The 19,577-nt window shown below is 61.7% G+C and overlaps 1 protein-coding gene across 9 annotated transcripts in view; it reads right to left on the bottom strand.

Moving 5' to 3' along the window:
• Positions 1-18,212, bottom strand: part of STAB1 (stabilin 1) — a 26,885-nt gene extending 8,673 nt beyond the window's left edge. For 3 of the 9 annotated variants that reach the window (XM_036331988.1, XM_036331986.1, XM_036331995.1), the window contains exons 1-38: positions 18,054-18,212; positions 17,381-17,434; positions 14,134-14,270; positions 13,654-13,769; positions 13,041-13,126; positions 12,894-12,963; positions 12,196-12,291; positions 11,790-11,900; positions 11,357-11,553; positions 11,039-11,169; positions 10,765-10,907; positions 10,185-10,273; positions 9,857-9,997; positions 9,584-9,727; positions 9,361-9,423; positions 8,979-9,092; positions 8,825-8,878; positions 8,532-8,612; positions 8,004-8,162; positions 7,550-7,615; positions 7,242-7,337; positions 6,929-7,015; positions 6,361-6,472; positions 5,774-5,960; positions 5,581-5,674; positions 5,318-5,476; positions 3,823-3,918; positions 3,105-3,200; positions 2,920-2,967; positions 2,613-2,743; positions 2,340-2,451; positions 1,834-1,911; positions 1,645-1,743; positions 1,403-1,501; positions 1,161-1,292; positions 890-1,018; positions 646-702; positions 193-276 (exon numbers count right to left, since the gene is read on the bottom strand). In XM_036331988.1, coding sequence (XP_036187881.1) covers positions 193-276; positions 646-702; positions 890-1,018; positions 1,161-1,292; positions 1,403-1,501; positions 1,645-1,743; positions 1,834-1,911; positions 2,340-2,451; positions 2,613-2,743; positions 2,920-2,967; positions 3,105-3,200; positions 3,823-3,918; positions 5,318-5,476; positions 5,581-5,674; positions 5,774-5,960; positions 6,361-6,472; positions 6,929-7,015; positions 7,242-7,337; positions 7,550-7,615; positions 8,004-8,162; positions 8,532-8,612; positions 8,825-8,878; positions 8,979-9,092; positions 9,361-9,423; positions 9,584-9,727; positions 9,857-9,997; positions 10,185-10,273; positions 10,765-10,907; positions 11,039-11,169; positions 11,357-11,553; positions 11,790-11,900; positions 12,196-12,291; positions 12,894-12,963; positions 13,041-13,126; positions 13,654-13,769; positions 14,134-14,270; positions 17,381-17,434; positions 18,054-18,134 — 4,029 coding nt within the window. In that variant the 5' untranslated portion in view covers positions 18,135-18,212. The remainder of the gene's footprint in view (positions 1-192; positions 277-645; positions 703-889; positions 1,019-1,160; positions 1,293-1,402; positions 1,502-1,644; positions 1,744-1,833; positions 1,912-2,339; positions 2,452-2,612; positions 2,744-2,919; positions 2,968-3,104; positions 3,201-3,822; positions 3,919-5,317; positions 5,477-5,580; positions 5,675-5,773; positions 5,961-6,360; positions 6,473-6,928; positions 7,016-7,241; positions 7,338-7,549; positions 7,616-8,003; positions 8,163-8,531; positions 8,613-8,824; positions 8,879-8,978; positions 9,093-9,360; positions 9,424-9,583; positions 9,728-9,856; positions 9,998-10,184; positions 10,274-10,764; positions 10,908-11,038; positions 11,170-11,356; positions 11,554-11,789; positions 11,901-12,195; positions 12,292-12,893; positions 12,964-13,040; positions 13,127-13,653; positions 13,770-14,133; positions 14,271-17,380; positions 17,435-18,053) is intronic. The other 6 variants (XM_036331990.1, XM_036331989.1, XM_036331987.1 and 3 more) reach the window with 6 other exon arrangements.
• Positions 18,213-19,577: the final 1,365 nt, after the last annotated feature.

Here is a 19,577-nt window from a genome sequence, read left to right on the forward strand (position 1 = left end):
TGGGGGCATGGCCACAGGAACAAACACTGGCCCGTCTGGCCTCGACCTGTCTCTTCCCCTTTTCCTGGGCCTTTGCTTCACTGGCCTTGTCTAGTCCCAACCCTGCTTCTGCCCTTGACATCTAATCTGGGCTCTCCCCGGGCCCCGACTTCATTCTGGTCAAAGATATGGGTGTGAAGGCTCAGGGCAAACCTGGATCTTCTTGGCACACGTGTAAGAGCAGCCCCGGGAGAAGGAATAGCCAGATCGGTAGACGCAGCTCTTCTTGGGAGTGTCCTGCAAATGGGAACAGGCAGGAGGGCTCAGCTGGTGGATTGGGTAGGGCAGGACTGTGACTGGAGAGACAGACAGAGGGACCACAGGTATCAGAGGGTAAGGCATGAGCAGGAGAGCAGAGGGGCAGCTAGATGAGACACAGACCTGCTGAGAAGAGGGCGGGCAGGATCCAGGCCTGGGCCACAGGTCACAGGCCTCCGGGTGCAAGTCTGAGTGAGGCCTGCTCCGGGCAGACCTGGGCCCAGGCCTCCTGGCCTCGACCAGGGAGTGGAGAGGCCACGCCCTCCCAGTGCCCCACACCTGGGCGAGCAGATCTGGGGGCAGTGGGAGCAGGCAAGGCGGGGATGGGGTGCGCCAATGTAGCCTCACCTCCAGCTCAAAGCCCCGAGAGCAGCGGAATTTCCGGGAGCAGTTCACACATTTCTCCTGGGGGGGGTGGGGGGTTGCAGAGCGTCAGGTGGTCCCTGGGAGGAGGCCCCAAACCCATCTTCCTTCCGGCAGGCTGACGGCTCTCCTATCCCGACCAAGGTTCCCGCCCGACAGGCCGCACCTCCCAGCTCTGAAAGGCTGCTGCCCTCCCCTGGCCCCGCAGCTCACCCTCAGGGGCTCTTACCCGTAGGGACTCGGCGTGGCTGTGCAGGCAGCGGCTGGAGCCCGCCGTCAGGACGCCCGACAGGCCGAAGAGCGAGCGGCCGGGAGCCTCCAGCACCGGGCCTTCCAGCGGCACGTGGTTCACCTCAGGCTGGGAAGTGGGGCAGGAGGCTCAGCCCAGCCCAGCCCACCCTCACCCCAGGGCTGGGCTATCTCCACGAACAGGGGGCTCCCAGACGGAGGAACTCCAAAGAGGGGGGGCCTCACGGTCAGGTCTCCTTGTCCCCACAAACCTGGCCACTGTGGTTGTAGAAGACAAGCCAGTGAGCCGGGCCCAGGAGGGAGTTGCGGTGTCCGCCCCTCTGCAGGGTTTCCGAGGAGAGCGCCTCCCCCAGGACCACGTGGTGTCGCACTGTGTCCGCATCCTGAGGGAAGGAGAAGCTCAGGGCGACCCAGGGCCCTGGATGTGGCTGGCATTCCACCCATCGTGCCCCTTTGCGCCCCCCCACCCCGACCTCCATCCCAGTGACCTCACCAGGCTGCTGTGGTTGCCCTGGGCCTCCAGAGAGTGATTTGTGGGCACGAAGATGGTGTAGGCAGTGGCAGCCTCAATCTGGGGCACCAGACTGTAGTTCTAGGGACAGGGGTCAGGGTCAGGGTCAGGGAATGGCATAATAGCATCATCACCCTGGGTCCTGACCCTGGGGCTGGCCAGCCGCCTCCACACCTGGGGAAGGGCGCCCCTGACCATGAACTCCCCTCTCCTCTCGCCCTCACCTGCAGCAGCTCCCGGAAGAGGTGGAAGGCAGGCACTGAGTCCAGCTGCTGCAGCAGGCCCTGCCCCCCCGGCACGTCCTTTCTTGGAGGCAGTAGGACCTGTAACAGAGCATGGGGGCTAGTGAGCATGTCACCGCCCTCAGCCTGCCTGGGCAGTGCCCTGGGCACACACACTCCCCTCCACCATACCTGGCTGAGGACGTGTAGGACACCGTTGGTGGCAAGGAGGTCAGCCACGTCTAAGCTGGCATTCTGCACCCAGACTTTCTGGAAAGCAGCAGGCAGAGCTCAGCCACAGTGGACACAGGCAGACACGTAAGAGTGGGTGTAGCACCAACAGAGAGGCTGCTGGGCACACAGGCACCCACAGGTGGCCCTCAGCCTGGTCCGGACACCCTCAGACTCAGGAGTAACCAGATGGGCACACAGACCCTCAGCAGGGCCCATGCATGAAAGGGGGGTGTGTACACACAAAGATGGACAGACAACTCCTGGCAAGCAGTCACTGCTAGACCAAACACTGCCCAGCCCAGCGGCAAAAGTGTCCCTGGCACACCCTCTGAGCTCAGCCCTAGGCAGGGCAAGGGGACCCCAATCTCACCCCCTGGGGTCCCTGGTCCAGGAAGCCTGCAGTCACTCAAGTTCCCTCCCATGCCCTGCACGGTCCCCCCTTCTGCCCAGAGTTCACCACGTACCCCACTGATGTTGTGAATCTCCCAGCGTGTGGTGGGGCTCAGGGTGGCCACCTCCTGCCCGCCCAGCCGGGCCAGCTCCTCCTCAGAGAGGGCCCCCTGGAGAAAATGGGCCCTGCAGGGATAGTGGGGGGACCATGGGACAGATCAGTGTAACCTGCAGAGACCTCTGGGATGGGGCTCTACCCAGGGGTGGACACATGCCAGGCAGAGAACCCCGGGAGGAGCTGGTCTCACACAGAAGCCCCCTCCCAGGGCCCGACCCTGGCTGCCCACCTGACCAGTTGTGGCAACATCCTCGGCTGCAGCCAGAAGGCCTGGTCCTCAGGGCTCAGCCTGTGGATGGCAGACTCAGAGGGCACCAGGGCTGTGACTCGGCTGTCGGCAGGAAGCGTGATGCCAGCTCTCTGTGCATGCCGTGTGCAGAGGGACGGGAGGAGGGTGAAGGCAGCCCCCACCCTGAGATCGCCTGCTCCCAGCCTCCAGGCCTGCCCCCCTACACCGCTAGGGAGATGTGATGGGGCACCCGTGTCCAGGAGGCCTCCTGGATGTGAGCCCCACCCAGCATTCTGCCCTGTCCTACCTTAACCCACTGGTAGAAGGCAGAGAAGTGGGCATTTGCCTCCAGCTCCTAGGGGAAGGAAAGAGCTGAGGCCATGGGCTTAGGGACAAACCTCAGCCTCCCTCCCCCCTCAGGGACCCCAGCACTGCCCCTTCCCACCTGGGGTGCATGGGAGGGCCCCTCCCCCGGCACAGGGAACCACTCACCCGGAAGATGTCTCCGTAGCAACTGAAGCCATCACCCCCATAGCCAGGGAGGCATGTGCAGACCCGCTGGCCTCCCCCCACTGCCTGGCAGGTGGCCTGGGGTGGAGGTGGGGCAGAGAATCATGGCCCTCCATTTAGCACCCATGTGGCAAACTGGACAGCACCCGTCCTCCATCTCTCTGTCCACCCTGGCCACCCATCCTCCTACCATCCGCCTTTCCAACCACTTGTCCCCACCGGGTGCCTCTCCGGCCGCCCCGGCTGCATTGCCCCTGGTGTGCCTGGCCGCTCAGATCACTGTGCATTTGACATCACCCACCCGACAGGCGAGTCATGGAGGCCCAGGTCTGGGGAGGCCTGTACCCTCAGGAAAGGAGCTAGCTGGCCAAAGGTGTGGCTCCGGGAAGCCTCCGGAATACGCCTCCGGAATACGCCGGTAGCGGCATGGTGGCTTAGAGCGAGCGAGATAGGGGACAGCGAGGAGCTCAGAGTGACCTTGAGAGGAGTGTGGAAGGCGGGCAGTGGGGGTCAGGGCAGAGAGCAGGCTGGGCAATGCTGGGCCGTAATAAAGAGTGAAAGCTCTATCCTGTGGCAAGGGGTGACACTGTTTGGATTTGGGGTTTAGAAAGATGTCGGTTCTGACCAGAGACAGGGACACCCAGAGAGCTGCAGCCGAGGCCCACCCTGGAGGGACCCCCCAGGCTCCAAGCCTTCTCACCAGGTCATGGCAGCCACCGTTGCCTGCCCGGCAGGGGTCGATAGGGCTGCACGAGTAGCCGTCCCCCGCGAATCCCAGTTTGCAGGTGCACCGGCTCTGGAGAGGGGAGCAGAGGGCCTCATCTCACCAGGAGCACCCCCTTGGCTCCTCTGGGAGGCCTGGAGCTCCCCCAGCCCCACCTGGAGAGCTGTGCTCCAGATGGGGAGACTGAGCCCAGAGGGGAGACTGGCTCTCGGGATGAGTCCGGGAGTGATGGCATCGGCAGGGAAGTAACCATGGAGACCCTGCCAGGACTGCTGGGGTCAGCGGGACGGGGTGAGCGGACTGGTGTTTGCCAAGGGCAAACCCTGCTCCCCTGCTCAGCAGCTCCGATCCTTCCCACTGTCATTTAGAGGCCTGTCCTCGCTGCAGGGACTGCCTGGCGAGACTCCCCAGATCTCGGCTGCCCTTGTTTGCCAGTTGGGGCATCTCAGCCTTACTCCAGCCCTCAGGTCTGGACGTGAAAGCCCCTGGTGGAGTTTGGAGCTCGGTGCTCATGCGCATCTGAGCTCTCACTGCGAAGGCCCCTGGGCTGGTGGCTCCGGCCACGGTGATGTGGGAGGGCAGGGAGCCCAGGGGTCCGTGAAGAGGCTGATCCTGAAGCAGCCAGGCCTGGCCTCCCCGCTGGCGTATTAGATGCTCTTAAATGCCAGTTCGCCCTCGAGTGTATCAGGTTGAAACGCTTCACATGGAGGGCCCCGGTTCTGAGACGCTGTGACGAGTCTGAGATTGCCATGCCCATGAGTGTAAAGATTTGGGCTGTCACTCCCCTGGGGCAGGGGTCTCCTCCTGATTTGCTCAACATCAAATTCCTGCGTTTAGAACAGGAACTAGCGTGGAACAGGCTCTGGTGACACGTGGGAAGCCGATGAGTGAGTGAATGAACTGACTGCCAGGGACGCTGGCCCCAGTGCCCAGTTAGAGCAGAGAACTCACTGGTTTGATTATAAGAGTTCTTTATCCCTGAGAGACGGGAGTCACGGCCTCTGATTTGGAAAAAATGCTGCCTAGACTGGCCCTGGAATGCGCTTTCCATTAAAACTCCGGGAGCCGTGCCCGGCCTGTGTGGTGCAGCTGGTTGGATGTTGTCCCATGCCCCAGGAGGCCACCCGTTTGATTCCTGGGTGGGGCACATGCCCGGGTTGTGGGCTCGATCCCCAGTAGGAGGCGTGCAGGAGGGAGCCGATGTTTCTCTCTCTCCCTCTCCCTTCCTCTCTCCAAAATAAAAAAAAAAAAAAATCTCCCGGAGCCTCTCACGGCTTCCAGCACGTGTCTGATGCTCCCAGGTCGTACGACTCAGTACTTCGGATCTGGTTCTCATTTGTGTCTGAGACTTGAGACCCTGAGCTTCAGTTCTCGGAGTGGACATTCCTGGAGTCAGAGGGGGTGTGGGGAGAGGACCCAGAACGGATGTCCCCCACCCTACGCTGCTGTCCCCAGGCCGGCTGTGCCTCACCTGCCCGGGGCCCACGTAGCTGCAGAGGGCGTCAGCGTGGCAGCCGCCTCGCGTGTCCAGCTCACACGCGTCGATGGCTACGCAGACACGGCCGTCCCCGCCCCAGCCTTTGTGGCATGTGCAGCTGTGGGTGCCCAGGGCCCCGGGGACACACTCGGCCTGTGAGAGCCACGGATAAACGAGTCAGGGCAGAGGGCAGAGGGCAGAGGAGTCCCTCCTCCCGCCCCTGAAGCAGGACTCGGGGAGTGGACAAGGAGACTGACGTTCTCTGAGCAGCCACCACGGTCGGGGCGGGAGCAGGGGTTGCTGGGTGCACAGGAGAAGCCATCGCCCTCAAAGCCATCGAGACAGAGGCACCTGGGGAGGGGGAGGGAGGGGCCTCCAGTGACCTCTGGGCGAGGCTAGAGGCTGAGCAGTGACGTCATGGACGGGCAGAGAGGAAGCTCGAGCCCTCACCTGGCAGTGCCGCCCTGGCTAACACAGCGGGCGTGCAGGTGGCAGTTCTGGGCTTGCTCCGTGGACCCACAGCTCCCTGTGGACTCGTTGCAGAAGCGCCCGCTGAAGCCTGGGGCACATGTGCCACTCTGACACACACCCCCACTGCCTGGACGATTGTCACATAGACCATGGACACAGCCGCAATCTGTAGGGAGGAGAGGGGAGCAGGGAAACTGAGGCAAGGGCAGAGCTGGCTGGGAGCCAATGCCGTTGGGGGAGTGCTGGGAACGGGGCAGCACTCGGGCTCACCAAGTCAAAGGCGGGCAGAGGAAATGAGAGGGGCATTTGCTGCTTTCAGTCACCCCTGCCCCCAGGTCCCCCACCCAGTTCTCCTCTCTGTCTGACCGAAATCCCGGATGCCTTAGATTAAACCGCGGTTCTCTTCCTGTCCGGGGTGAAGGAGACATCGACTTCTGCTCCCAAGTCCTCCCCCGCTCCTGGGGCTGACCCCTTCCTCCTGGGCTCTGGCCCCTTCCTGGGGCCCCCAGCCCCTTCCCAAGCAGAACCCTTCTCTCCCTGGCAGGCGGCCGGGCCAGGACACCCACCTTCCTGGCACTGGTCTCCATGCTTGTTTGGGTTGGAGCAGATGTGGCAGGCGACGCCCTTGTAGTCTGGGAAGCAGAGGCAGGCCCCGTTGCCCAGGGCCCCGTCGCTGCACTGGTGATGGGCAGGGGCAGGTCAGTCACGGGGGGGTCTCCACATCCCCCCCCAACACCTGCTCCTGTGCTGACTGGGCTCCCCTGGTGACCTCCCGCATCTTCCAGGTCTCGTGCTGCCCAGAGCTGCCCCCTAAAGGGCTCCAGCCTGGAGGCTTCACGGTGACGGCTGCCCAACCAAGACAGCTCCTCGGCCCTTCCCTGGCCAGGCGTAAAGTAACCCCATGTCACACAGTGGCGAAAACAGGCCACAGAAGAAAACCTCTCACAAACAGCCTTTAGGAAAGTAGATATAAACAGCTGTCAGGTAATTATTTCTAACTATAATATGACTCCCTTCCATGCCTCGATGGGAACCGGAGGCCAGATAGGCTTGGCTCAGACACACAGCCAGTCACCAGCCGCCTGGAGAAGTCTACCCCCACCCCCCATCTCAGCCGTGGGCAGGGGGACTCACGTTGCCTTTGCCATAGCAGGGGTTGGAGAAGCCCCCAGGACACTGTGCACAGTCAGGCCCAAAGAACCCTTTGCAGCAGTCAGGTTTCTGTAAGAAATGGAGCGTGTCTGCCCCATGCCACCCCCACTGCCCCAGCTGCTGCTGCCGCCGGCCCTTCTCTAGAGCAAGGGGGTGGTGAGGCCCCCCTGGGACACCCTCTCCACCATTAGGATGGCACATCTCTCTGAGGAGGGCAGCCGCTTGGCCCAGGCTGGGGCCCCGGGGAGAAGCGAGTGCCCCAGGTCACGGGGGACAGCGTGCTCTCCCGGCTCACCAGGAAGGTCTGGTTGCAGTAGTGGGCGCAGCCCTTCTTCAGGATGTTGAGCCCAGAAGGGTCATGGGTGTAGACGCACTCCTCGGGGGACAAGTCCTGGGGTGGGCCATGCCAAGCTGGTCAGCAGGTATGGGTCCCGGGCAGCCTTGGGCATGAGTCCTCAGATCCCTGGGTCCAGCACTCCCACCCTCGGCAGGGCTGAGGGGTGCTGAACCTCCAGGTCCAGCCTCACCTCCCAGCCCCACAGCCCCACCCTGACCCTGGGCACTCAGGAGTCAACCCTCAGGGCGGGGCCAAGCTCTGCTCACCAGCTTCACGCTGTTAGGCGGGCAGGTGCTACTGGTGTTCAGGGCGTGGCAGTCCACACAGGAGCCCTGCGCAGGGCACGGGGAGGGGGAGAGCGTTAGTCCTGGTTTATGTGTTCACCCTGAGAAAGTGGCATGCAGCCGAGGGCTGGGTCTGAGACAGAGGCAACAGCAGGAGGGCCAGGAGATGGCGTGTGGGCAGAGGGCAGACAAGAACCAAGGCCCTGCGGTAGGAAGGAGTGTAGGGTGAGTGTGAGTGCTGGGCCTGGGCGGGGAGGCTGCAGACAGGGGCAGAAGATGCAAGAGAGGCCTCAAAGGCATGAAGAGCAGCAGGGGATGCGGGCGAGTCCAGGCGGGTCTATGGCCGGGCCAGAGCCACCACCAGCCCACCCTCGGGGGTGACCCCCCACAAGCAGCACTGGGTCTCAGCACGGCCGGCTGTGCGGCGAGCGCTCACCACCACGATCTTGTGCTGCTCTTGGCTGCAGTGCTTGGGCAGGATGGGCAGGATGGTTGGGGGCAGCAGGATGCCCTCCAGCATGTGGATCACGCCATTGGCAGCAGGCACATCCACCCTCCGCAGCGGGATGCCCTCGGGTCCCAGCAGGATGCGCCCCTGTGGCAGAGCCCAGTGGGTAACAGCAGGCTCCGCCCCGCCCCTGCCTCTGCCTCCCCTCCCTGCTGTCCTCCCTCCCTTCTCCTGGGCAATGCTTCCTGCCCTGGCAACAGGGCTCCAGCCTCAGTGCCCTGACCACATGGTTTCTGCCAGGGAGCACCCCACCCATGTGCTCTCCCTCCTCCTCCTTGGAGCCCTCCCAGCCTGTCGGGCGCCAGGAAAAGGATTTGATCCGTGCTGCCGCCCATATGACCCCCACCAGGGCCTGCTGGCCGTAGGCTTGGAGCATGAAGGCAGGTCTGAAAGAGGCCGAATGACTGGCCACTCATCACCAGCCCCTCCATTCATTCCCAGTGCTCCTGGCCTCACCTCCGCGGAGATGTTCACAGCCAGGACCTGGTTGGCCATGGTGAGGACGCGGCCCTTGGAGATGAGTTTCTCAACGGTCAGCTGGGGCAGAGGAGAGGGTGGCCTTAGGCTGGGCACTAGCCACACACCTTGGGGCCACACCTGGTCCTTCCCGGTGACGATACTCTGCGGTCTAGTAGTCCAGACGGGCAAGGAAAGGAGAAGGGCCCCTGGAAGGCCGGAGCCCACACACAAACCCCCGACAGGCCAGCCTCGGGTGCAAGCTGGCCACCCTCTGGGAGGAAGACCCTCACCTGGCCATGGTCGTAGATGTGGTACCTCACCAGCTCCTGCAGTTTGGAGAGACCCTGGCAGGGAACAGAGGGCTTGGCTGCTGGAGGCCTGGTAGGGGAGAGGGCAGCCCTCGTGCCCCCCATGTCCCCGGCCCCTTCTTCCCGCCGAGCTTACTGCTGTGAAGAGGTAGATCAGGCGGCCGTCACGCAAGCTGTCCACAGCCTCGTTGCTTGGGGCAAAGACTGTGAAGGGCCCGGGCCCGTCCAGGATGGCGGGCAACCCACAGTTCTGTGGTGGTGTGAGGGAGGCTCAGGGAGGCTGTGTGGCCAGCCCCCACCTCTGAGCCCTGCCTGGGAACTCCCACCAGGAGTAAGCGGTAGACATCAACAGTGGGTCCTGCAGAACCTCAGGATGGTGACGGGCAAGTTCTAGGATGGGGGCAGGGGCAAAGGCCTGTGCCACTCCAGAACCTCAGGTCACTGTGAGCCAGATTCCAGACAATAAGGGTTCCTGGCCCAAAAGATCAGACAGACTAGGACCTTTCCCCTAGACTCACCTCTAGGATGGTTTCAAACCGGCTGAAGGCCTCCATGGAAGCAAGGATCTGGCCAATGGTTTTCTGTAGGAAGGAACAAGCATCAGGGCCTCAGAGGAGTCCTCAATGAGGCTGCTTCAGCTCGAGGCAGCTCTAGCCCTGCCCAGCACCACCTCTCTACATTCTGTGGGGGTCAGAGGTCACCCAGTGGCAAGGGTGGGGGGAGAGGACGACACTGGCTTGCCTTGGCGTCAGTCGGGAGCTCTGGTGGGGGCTGCCACCGCAGGACAGAGACGACGTGGAAGACGCCGTTAGCTGCCGGGTAGTTGGCCTTGTGGATGGTGAATGTTTGCTGGGGCAGGTCTTTGTATTTGTAGGAGTATTTCTGCTGAGAAATGAGACCCCTGGCTCTGATTCCACATGCCAGCCCCCGGGCCTGACTCTGTCCCACCTCCACACCTTTGCTGGAGCCGTGTCCCCGCACCTGGGGCCTTAGTCCCCGGTCCCCCTTCCTTACCATGAAGCGGTTGAAAGTGACAGTGATCTCCTGCCCCGCCAGTGTCCACCACCTGCGTGTTTGCTGCTGGGTCCCCAAGTCCTCCAGGATGTGCTGCCCGGCGATGATGTGCTGTCTGCACAGCTGCTGGGTATAGGATGTCTGTGGGCACGAGGGGATCGAGTGCTTAAGGGGCCTGGGGCAGGTGGTCCTCTTCATGCCACCCTGCTCGAGCTACAGAGGGGATAAATGCCTCCCAGGCCTCAGTTCCCCAGAGGGCAGAGGCCTGGGGCAGGGTCCAGGAAGGAGGCAAGGGCCACGGCCAGCTCCTCAGTGGGGAGGGGCTCACGTTCATGGTCCAGGAGATCCTGGAGGAGAGGGATGGCACCAGCACGGTGAATGGGCCCGATGTGGTGAGGATCTCCCGGCAGCCCTGGTCTGGAGGACAGGAGGGGGTGCGTCAGAATGGATCTGGGGAGACCCTAAGGGAGCGGTTCTCAACCTGTGGGCCGCGACCCCTTTGGGGGGTCGAACGACCCTTTCACAGGGGTCGCCTAAGACCATCGGAAAACACATATATAATTACATATCGTTTTTGTGATTAATCACGATGCTTTAATTATGTTCACTTTGTAACAATGAAATTGGGGGTCACCACAACATGAGGAACTGTATTAAAGGGTCGCGGCATTAGGAAGGTTGAGAACCACTGCCCTAAGGCATCAGTCCTTGGTTTTGGAGAGCTGTGCTAGGGGGCACTGGATCCAGGTCTAGGGTAGATGTGGGCCCCAGGGTCTGGGGGACTAGCTCCCACCTCCAGCGTGCACCCTCCACAGACACTCTGCCTCCATAGTACTTGGGCCGAAAAGCAGGCTATGTCTGCAGAGCCCGCCCTGCAGGAGAGCTGGCTCAGGGGCGAGGCCACACACCCAGCATGGCGAGAGCGGTTCTCAGTCCCAGGGTCCTGGTCACACTGGCACTGGCCTTCTGCACCTCGTGGAGCAGGTGTCCGTAGCAGGCACGCCCATCCCCCACCTGGTCCTCCTTGCACACACAGCTAGGGGGCAGAGAACTGATCAGGGCAGAAGGTGGGTCCAGTCCCCACCTCCTGGCCCACCCCCACCTGTCCCCACAGGGCCTTGAGCTGAGGGGGCACACCTCCCCTCGCCCAGCCCACCCTCTCTGCCCTGCCCGGGTGCCCACCTGGTCTTTCCATCCGGGGTCACCTGGCAGGTAGCTGACCGGTCACAGGAGAAGGGGGAACAGTAGGCAAAGCAGCCTGCAGAGGCGTTGCCGTTGATGCTGACCAGGCCTGGCTTACACGTGCAGGAGGCCTGGGCAGGGCCAGAGGGTGACATCAGGTCCGTGAGGACTGCTGGCATCTGCCACACCCACCGAGCTCTGCTCGGTCCCCAAAACCGCCCTCCAAGAAGAGGGTGTTGTTCTCTCCCCATTTCACAAATGGGGCAGCTGAGGCCCAGGGTCCCACGGCCAGTGTGCTGGGTGGATGGAGGGGCTCACCTTGCCGGGCCCCTCGTACAGACATAAGGTAGAGTTGCTGGGGCAGCCACCATTGCTGGTGCTGCACGGGTCCTGGGGCAGACACACTGTCCCGTCGCCATAGTAGTTCTCGGGGCAGCGGCACTGTGCCTGCCCGGTGGGGCTCACTGAGCACTGGGCCACTGGGGAACAGGGCGATGGCCGGCAGGGGTCAGGGGCTGCAGGGCAGAGAGAAAGCCCAAGTGAGCTTAGCTCCCAAGAGCCTGTCTCCTCCACAGCTTCCAGCGAGATAGCTCAAAGAGGGGGTGAGCAGGCTGACCCAGACTCTGGGACAAGCCCCCTTCACCTCCCTCAGGGACAGCTCTTCCTCCCTATAAATGGCCAGATGGCACATGCTGGTTGAAAAGGACATCCTCCCAGTGCCTGCTCACCCTGCCCTCGGTCAGAGTCTTACCTTGGCATTCGCTGCCCTGCTGGGTGTAGGGAGGCAGGCACCTGCAGGCGGGGGCCTCTGCAGAGCAGTGGGAGTTGCGGGGACAGTGCAGGGCCTGGCACGCGGGCAGCTCTGCGTGGAGAGGGGAGAGTATTGCAGTGGCCGAAACCCCAGGCTGGAAAGGACCACGGGAGCAGAGGTGCTCTGCCCAAATTGCTGTGTGACTCTGGCCAGCGCCCTGCCCTCTCTGAGTCTCAGATGAGACCTCCCTCTCCCCCTGACCAGCTGTGTGCCTCTCCTACTTAGAAAGAAACCGGGGTGCAGAGAGTTCCTGCTGAGGTTCAGGCTTCATCTGTCACCCAGTCGGCCCCTCCTGTTCTGGCCACCAAGGACCCGCTGCCCAGGATGTCCCCACAGCACTGCTCACCTTGGTCACAGTGGGGTCCAGTGTATCCAGCAAAGCACAGGCAGCTCCCATCCCCGAGTGGCCCATGTCTGCACACGCCATGCACACAGCTGCACACTGGGAAGAACACCCAGGGACAGGTGGGACCCTAGCCCAGGGGTGGGCAAACTTTTTGACTCGAGGGCCACAATGGGTTCTTAAACTGGACCGGAGGGCCGGAACAAAAGCATGGATGGAGTGTTTGTGTGAACTAATATAAATTCAAAGTAAACATCATTACATAAAAGGGTACGGTCTTTTTTTTTTTTAGTTTTATTCATTTCAAACGGGCCGGATCCGGCCCGCGGGCCGTAGTTTGCCCACGGCTGCCCTAGCCTCACCCAGGGACACACGGGACATCAAGCCCCTGCCCCCTGCATTTCCAGAATTCAGCTCCAACAGGCACAACTTCGAGTGCAGAGCTGTGCGGTAGGACTACAGGGTGGCAGGAGCCAGGGAGGCACCTGGCCCAGGCTGGAGGCTCAGGGGGGCTTCAGAAGGCCCTCCAGGAGGCCCCCAAGAACCTGTGCAAGGGCTGGAGGTGTGATGAACCAGTTTGTGTCCCTAGAGGGGAAGCGAAAGGCTGGAGGTCTGGGAGAGAGGCTGGTGGGGCTGGTTGTAGAGCTGGGTCTCCACAGGCCCCCACAGGGACACTGGCCGGCCCTCCTGCCAGAGCTCACCTGACTGACAGGCAGGCCCAAACAGGTTGGGGTCTCGGCACTCCTGGCAGGCGGAGCCACTGAAGTTTTCCTGGTGGAGGAGGACAGCCAGTCAGAGCGGCCCCTCCACGGCCCCACCCCCCACCCCTCCCCCGCCTGCCAACTCACCTGGCACACACAGGTCCCATTCCCGTCTATGCCATCCAGGCAGGTGCCATGGCCGTTGCACGGGGTCCCTGCCCCTCCAGGGCACTCTGTGGACCCCCCATCAAATAATTCAGCTGTGGTCTAAGAACTTTAGATTCATCCCTGACCCCAGCAGCTCTTGGTGGCCCCTGCCCAAGGCAGCCAGAGTCAGGCGGCCAGCTGTGTTGGCTCAGTAAGTGTCCATTAAGTGAACACGGTGGAGGGGAATGCAGGCAGATGCTGCAGATGGGGAGCACAGGGCTGGGGTGTTAGGAACTAAGTGGGGACCCCTTGCTGTACCATAGCACTGGGACCCCCAATACCATAGCACTGAAAGACCCCTGTACCATAGCACTTGGACCCCACCACCACTGTACCATAGCATAGCACTGGGACCCCCAATACCATAGCACTGAAAGACCCCTGTACCATAGCACTTGGACCCCACCACCACTGTACCATAGCATAGCACTGGGACCCCCCTGTACCATAGCACTGGGACCCCCAATACCATAGCACTGAAAGACCCCTGTACCATAGCACTTGGACCCCACCACCACTGTACCATAGCATAGCACTGGGACCCCCCCTGTACCATAGCACTGGGACCCCCAGTAGCCAGGGCAACAGGCCTTCTGCACCACGTCCTTCCAGCATCCCACGCTGCAGCCGCTCATGGACACCAGAGAGCCCCCTAGCTGCACCTCGTAGCTGAGGATAAAGGATGGACAGGGAGGTGGGCAGGGGAGTAGGTAGAACAGTAGGCAGGGTGGTAGGTAGGATGGTGGGCAGGGCTCCCAGCCTGCAGCCCCCACCCCAGCCTCCTGACGTGTAGGTTGCAGTGTTCCTACTCCACCTGCCCTCTATGTGCTGGGCCCAGAGTGGAGCACAGGGCCGGGCACACAGTAGATACTCAATAAACACCGCCTGCCCCACCCTCTTGCTTGTTCTTCCATCTTCCCCACTGGAGAACCAACAAATGTGTAGATAAGTGAGACCCTGCCAGGCCCCTCCTGTCCCCCTAACACCCGACAGGATGACCCTGAAGTGGGCAAGGATGGGGTGGGGTCCACACCGGCAGTCCTGTGATATCTTCTCCGGGAACTCACGCAGCCAGCCCGAGGGACACACCCGCTTCTTGATGGCGGGGCACACGGTGCAGGGTATGTGGGTGACAAACTTGGTCTTCACATCGCAGCGTCTGGACCACACCTGGGCCACGGGTGGGATTTGGAATGAGGGGCCTGGACCCTGGGCCAGTCCTGACTCTGTCCTGACCAGGCAGGGCCTCGCATCCCTCTCCAGGCCTTGGTTTCCCACCTGCTTAGTGGGGATGCGAGGAGGACAGGGAAGGCCCCGAGACACGGGGATACCTGCCTGCCACGGTTGTGACTGCCATGGCATGTCCCTATGTCCACAGCCGCATACCTCTGCCCAGGGCCCCGCAGGCATGGCCAGAAGTCTCAGAGTCTATACTTCCGACACGAAGAGAATCTAGCCACTCTGTCCCACCTCAACCCATTCAGATGGGGAAACTGAACCCCCCAGTGGGTGGCCCTTGCTCAGAGCTACCCAGTGACCGTGTGCAAATCAGGGATTAGAACCCGAACTCTCCACCTAGTGCTAAGTCTCACCTTTCACTTAAAACTAAAACAGTAAATGATGTGGCTGACACTGGGAGGGGAGACCTGTCCCCACTCTGCTCCGAGCATATCTGCACCTGTTGCCAAATGACCCTCCGCAAGCCCAAGGGACCCAGGAGCCTGCCCAGACCCGGGAGGCTGGCTCTCATGGGCAGGCATGCGAGGGCATCTGTCATGTTCTGGGAGCCCTGACCCAGGGCCTGGCTCACGGCCCCACTCGCTGGACCCAGTGGTCCACTGTCCATCATCAAATGGGCAAGGCTGGCGGTGAGGGAGCTGAGAGGAGCCAGGCTGCAGGCCCAGGCAACTTCCTGGAGGAGGTGACAATTGAGGTAGGACCTGAAGGAGGCAGGAGACTTGGCCGAGGCCATTGAGGCTCAGTTTGTGTTTTAAAGGGCTCTCTGGCTGCTGCAAGGAAAACAGAGGTGGGGGTTGGGGGGAGAGGCTGCCCCCCCCCCCCCCAGAGTACCAAGAAAGCCCTGCAGCCACGTTCACATAGCTCCTGCAAGCCCCTCCCTGGGGCTGCCTCTACAGCAACTAAGTCCCAACAACCGACAGCACGGTACCTCAGAGGGACGGAAGCAATGTGAGTGGGAGAAGGGGCCACGGGAAGGTGTGCCTGGTGAAGGGGGAGCTTGGGGAACGGCCTGGAAGGCTAAGATGTTTTCATCTAGAAAATGCTGACCACACTGGTCCAAAGAGCGCAGGACATCTCTTTCCTAGAACACATCATGGATGTGGCCTCTCAAAGCGAGAAGAGAAACGGCCTTTTGCCACCGCTGTGATTTGCCCTTTTCCGCTCAAGCCTCTGCGGTCTGCAGAGGGAAGTTGCTGCGAGCGGCCTCAGGGCCGGGAGTAAGGTCTCATTCCCCACCCCAGGCTGGGTCTTTGCTGAGCCAGGGAGTGGCTAGGAAGTTGGGCAACTCCAGGGTTTGGCAGCTGCTGGCTCAGGGCAAAGGCTCAGCAGGCAGCGGGCTTCCCGGAGGGCCACCTGGACGGCTCGCTGGGCACCGCTGCCAGGTTGCTCATCTCGGGCCAGCTCTTAGAGGAACGCTGGTCGGCCCTGGAGAGGGGCTCCGGGCAATGAGCACACACGGCCCTCGCTCTCTGCCCAAATGGCAGGTGGATTCGGGCAAAGGAGGCGGCCGGAGCCCTGTGTGCTGGTGGACACTCATCACAGGATGTCTCACTTGTAAATCTGTGGGAAATCACACTCCTCCTGGGACCCCACAGGCAGGCACTCGGGTCCCCCTGCAAGGTGGCCTGGAAGGAGCATGAGCAGCCCCCGCCCCCACTCTCACTGTCACTGCTGGTCCCGCTGGGCAGAGTGAGGCTGGATCACATCCAAGTGCTGACTCAGATTCCCTTTTTCCTGGGGCACCTCGGGATCTGCCCGAGCCAGGCGGGTGCTGTCCCCCTCCCTGCCCAAATCCAGAACTAATTTTGCAATGTCTGCTTCCCACAGAGACGCTGCTGGGGAAGTTGAGGACCCGAGGTGCTGAGTCTATTGTGAGAACATGGAAGAAATTCCCCCAAAAAGCGGGGGTCCAGGGCGCAGAACTGAAGTCCCTCAGAGGAAGGGGCCCCCAACCTGCTTCCCCTGCCTGGATCAATGCCCCTCTGCCTTCAAACCTCGCTGGGGACCACAGCACACTCCTAGCACGGAGGTGTGTGGTCACAGGCTGTGGAAGGGACAGGTGCTAAGACCCCCTCCCCCAGGAAGCCGGCCGTGCCTCTCCCGGCTGACCCACCCCTCACTGGCTGTGTGACCCAGAGGCCATCACTTCCCCTCAGAGCCTCAGTTTCCTACTATTTAATGGGTCTCACACAGCACAGGATGCTGAGAGTGCTGAGTGGCTGACAGTGTGTGAGGAGGCCAGCAATGCTGTGTCCCTGTCAACAAGAACCCTGGGCCCTCTTCCCCGGCCCAGGCTGCCGAGCCCCAGCCCCGGCGTGCAGGCTCAGAGGTGGTCAGAGCCCTGGGTCTCCAACAAGGAAAAAGTCCCATCTGAAACCCCTCACTGACCCCTGATCCCAGAACATGAGGAGGTAGCAAGGCTCTGAAATCCCCTTGCATTGTGCACATGGGAAATTGAGGCAGGGAGGGAGCAGGAAACCACCTGCAGGAACAGCCTGTAACCCTCAGCTCTTCCACCATCACCGTCACCTGTCCAGCCTCAGACCTGCCCATCCCCATCCCTGACCTGGCCCTGAGCCTGGCGAGGTCCATTAGCTTGCCTCTTCCCGGAGGGACCACGAGGAGCACAAGAGAAAACGCCCAAAGGTGGCAGGGGCCTGGGTTACCATCCTGATGCTGCCTGGCACTGGGATCCTGGTAAATCCTTCCTCTCCCCCGACCTCAGTCTGCCTGTTAGTGACACGGGGACAGAAGCAACTGCCCTGAGACCAGATGAACTTGGCCATGCAGGGGAGGGTCCCTCACCTGGAGGTCGGCCCCAGCCTGGTGACTCTCTCCATACTTAGGATGGAAGGCTCTTCCAGAAACTCCAGTTGGGACAGTGTCCCTGTTATGGGGCCTGGGGGGCCGCGGAGGGGCAGCCTGGAGGGTGGGATCACATGGGCCTGAGGGCCCCACACCAGGACCCCTCTGCTGCTCCCACACTGCGGGTGGGCGGGGAATTGCAGGTGGTGGCCTGGGCACAGCCGAGCTGGACTGACCTGAGCACCATCCTTGGGCCTTGGCTTCCTCAGGTGGAGAACAGGACCCGCTGCCTAGGGGCGGGGAGAGGGTGAGGGGATAATACTGGGTGTGCCAGGGCTGTGTGCTCAGTAAACGGCAGTTCCTAGGCGTGAGGGTGTTATCGTTGGCTGCCGTTTACCCAGATAAACTGAGGTCAGTAGACCTATTCTGCCGCCGGGCACTCTGGGGGTTGGGACAGGAACACACACATGCATAACACATACCCAGCACCCACACACATCTGTGCCTCTCGGTCAGCCCTGCGAGGGTTAGAAATCACAACTCTAATCTTCAGGCCAGGGACACAGAAACCGGGCCTCAGTCCGGGCTGGAGGGCAGGAAGACAGGCCTGGCTCTGTGCCTCTCACCCTCAGGCTTGGAAGACCGAGGGACGGCTGCCCACACCACACCACACCACACCACACCACACGGCAGGCTGGCTGGGCACCGTTAGAGCAGAGCAGGCTGCCACCCCAAGTAGCCATACACAGAGCTCAGCCTAAGGAGATGCTCAGGGAAGGCCAGACATGTACCAGCTGCTCATGTGTCCCCAGACCTGTGTCCGACCTGTGTACACTCCCTCCCTGCTCCCACCACTGGCCAGCAGGGCCTGGGCACCTGGATAACCCCCTGCTACTGGCTCACACTCACCTTCTGCCCCCCGACGAGGCGGGAGCCTGCTAGGCAGATGGCCAGGAGGCAGAGCAGGAGGAGGCCCCGGGGCCCTGCCATGGACAGCGGTGGCTGGCAGGCACACTGTCCAGGACAGAGCTGGGGCAGCCTGGGAGGGGAATGAGCTCTGGGAGGCAGGCACAGGGCGGGCAAGTGGGATGGGGGCGGGCACTCGCTTTAAAAGCAGCCTCGAGGCCCCGCCAGCTCACCCCCACAGGAACCCGCCAGGATTTCCTCCTGCCTATCAGCAGCCTGCAGGCGGAAGGGAAGGTGCTGGCTACTGACCCCTGCATGGTTGGCCTAGGCCCTGCTGGGGCTTCCTGGCCCCGGGACCTTCTCCTGGCACCAGAGTCTCCAAGTCCACCATTAGCCACGAATCTGGGGTCTATCAGAGGCTGAGAAACAATCCAAATGCAAATGCACACCACTCTCCACCCCAAGCGTCTGCAGAGGGCCTGGGGGATTCAGCCCCTGAATCAGGTTTATGTGCATCAACCTTTCCAACTGCCGAGGGCAGGAGCAGGCCTCGGACACCCTGCCAGGCTCTGTGCCAAGTGGACAGTGGACCGCTCCTCCTCTCACCTGCCCCAGCTACCCCTCCGACTAGTCCAGCCCCAGCCTTATCCCTACCCCTCTCTTCTCCCCCCAAGAGCCTCTGCATTGCTCTGCCTCCCGATTCATCCATCTGTTCTCCGCTCAGGAGCCCTGCTCTGCACACCTGTCCACGCCAGGCCGGCCTCCCTGAACTCTGCGGCTCTCCCTCGTAGCTGCCTTGCTGCTGTCACTCCAGATCTACTCTCAGGGAATGACCTCAAGGTCCAGTCTTAGCCAAAAGGTCACCAGCCTTCATCTCCTCATAGCACTGGCCACAAGCTGACCCTGGTTTATTTCATTTTTTGTCCCCTGCTAGGATGTTAGGGGAGAACAGGGACAGGATCTGATTGGTTACACAGCAGAAGCTCAATACAGATTTGCGGCACAAATGAATGAATGAATGAATGAATGAATGAATGAATGAATGAATGACGGTGGCCACTTTCATTATCCCTGTTACTGGTGGGGAAACTGAGGCTCAGAGGGGGCTAGGTAACTTGTCTAAGAAAGATCAAATCCCACGACTGCTGCCCAAAGAGCGTGCCCACCCAACACTGTACAGCCTCTCCCAGTAGGTCAAGTCCTCACTGGGCCAGGCTGGTCAGCTGTTAACATGTTGGGCTGTGGGGCCTGGGACAGTAGCCCAGGTGGCGAGGCCTCCGTGTGCCATACCTGGGAATGGTGCACCTTGCCTCTGGGATCACTGTCCTGTTTACAGAGGACTGAGATATAAGAGGCAGGTGGCCATCTGTAAATGCCTTTGATAATGGCCTGACTAGGGGAAGCCTTGTCCCCTGCCCCCTCCTACTCATCCTCAGCAGGCTCCCACTCCCCCTACCAGCTGGTGGGGACACTGGCCGGTCTGTGATCTGGCTGAGGAGGTTCAGTGGGGAGACCCTTTAGTGGCTC

This window comes from Myotis myotis, unplaced genomic scaffold, assembly GCF_014108235.1.
Source record: "Myotis myotis isolate mMyoMyo1 unplaced genomic scaffold, mMyoMyo1.p scaffold_m19_p_13, whole genome shotgun sequence".
In the NCBI taxonomy this organism is placed as follows: domain Eukaryota; kingdom Metazoa; phylum Chordata; class Mammalia; order Chiroptera; family Vespertilionidae; genus Myotis; species Myotis myotis.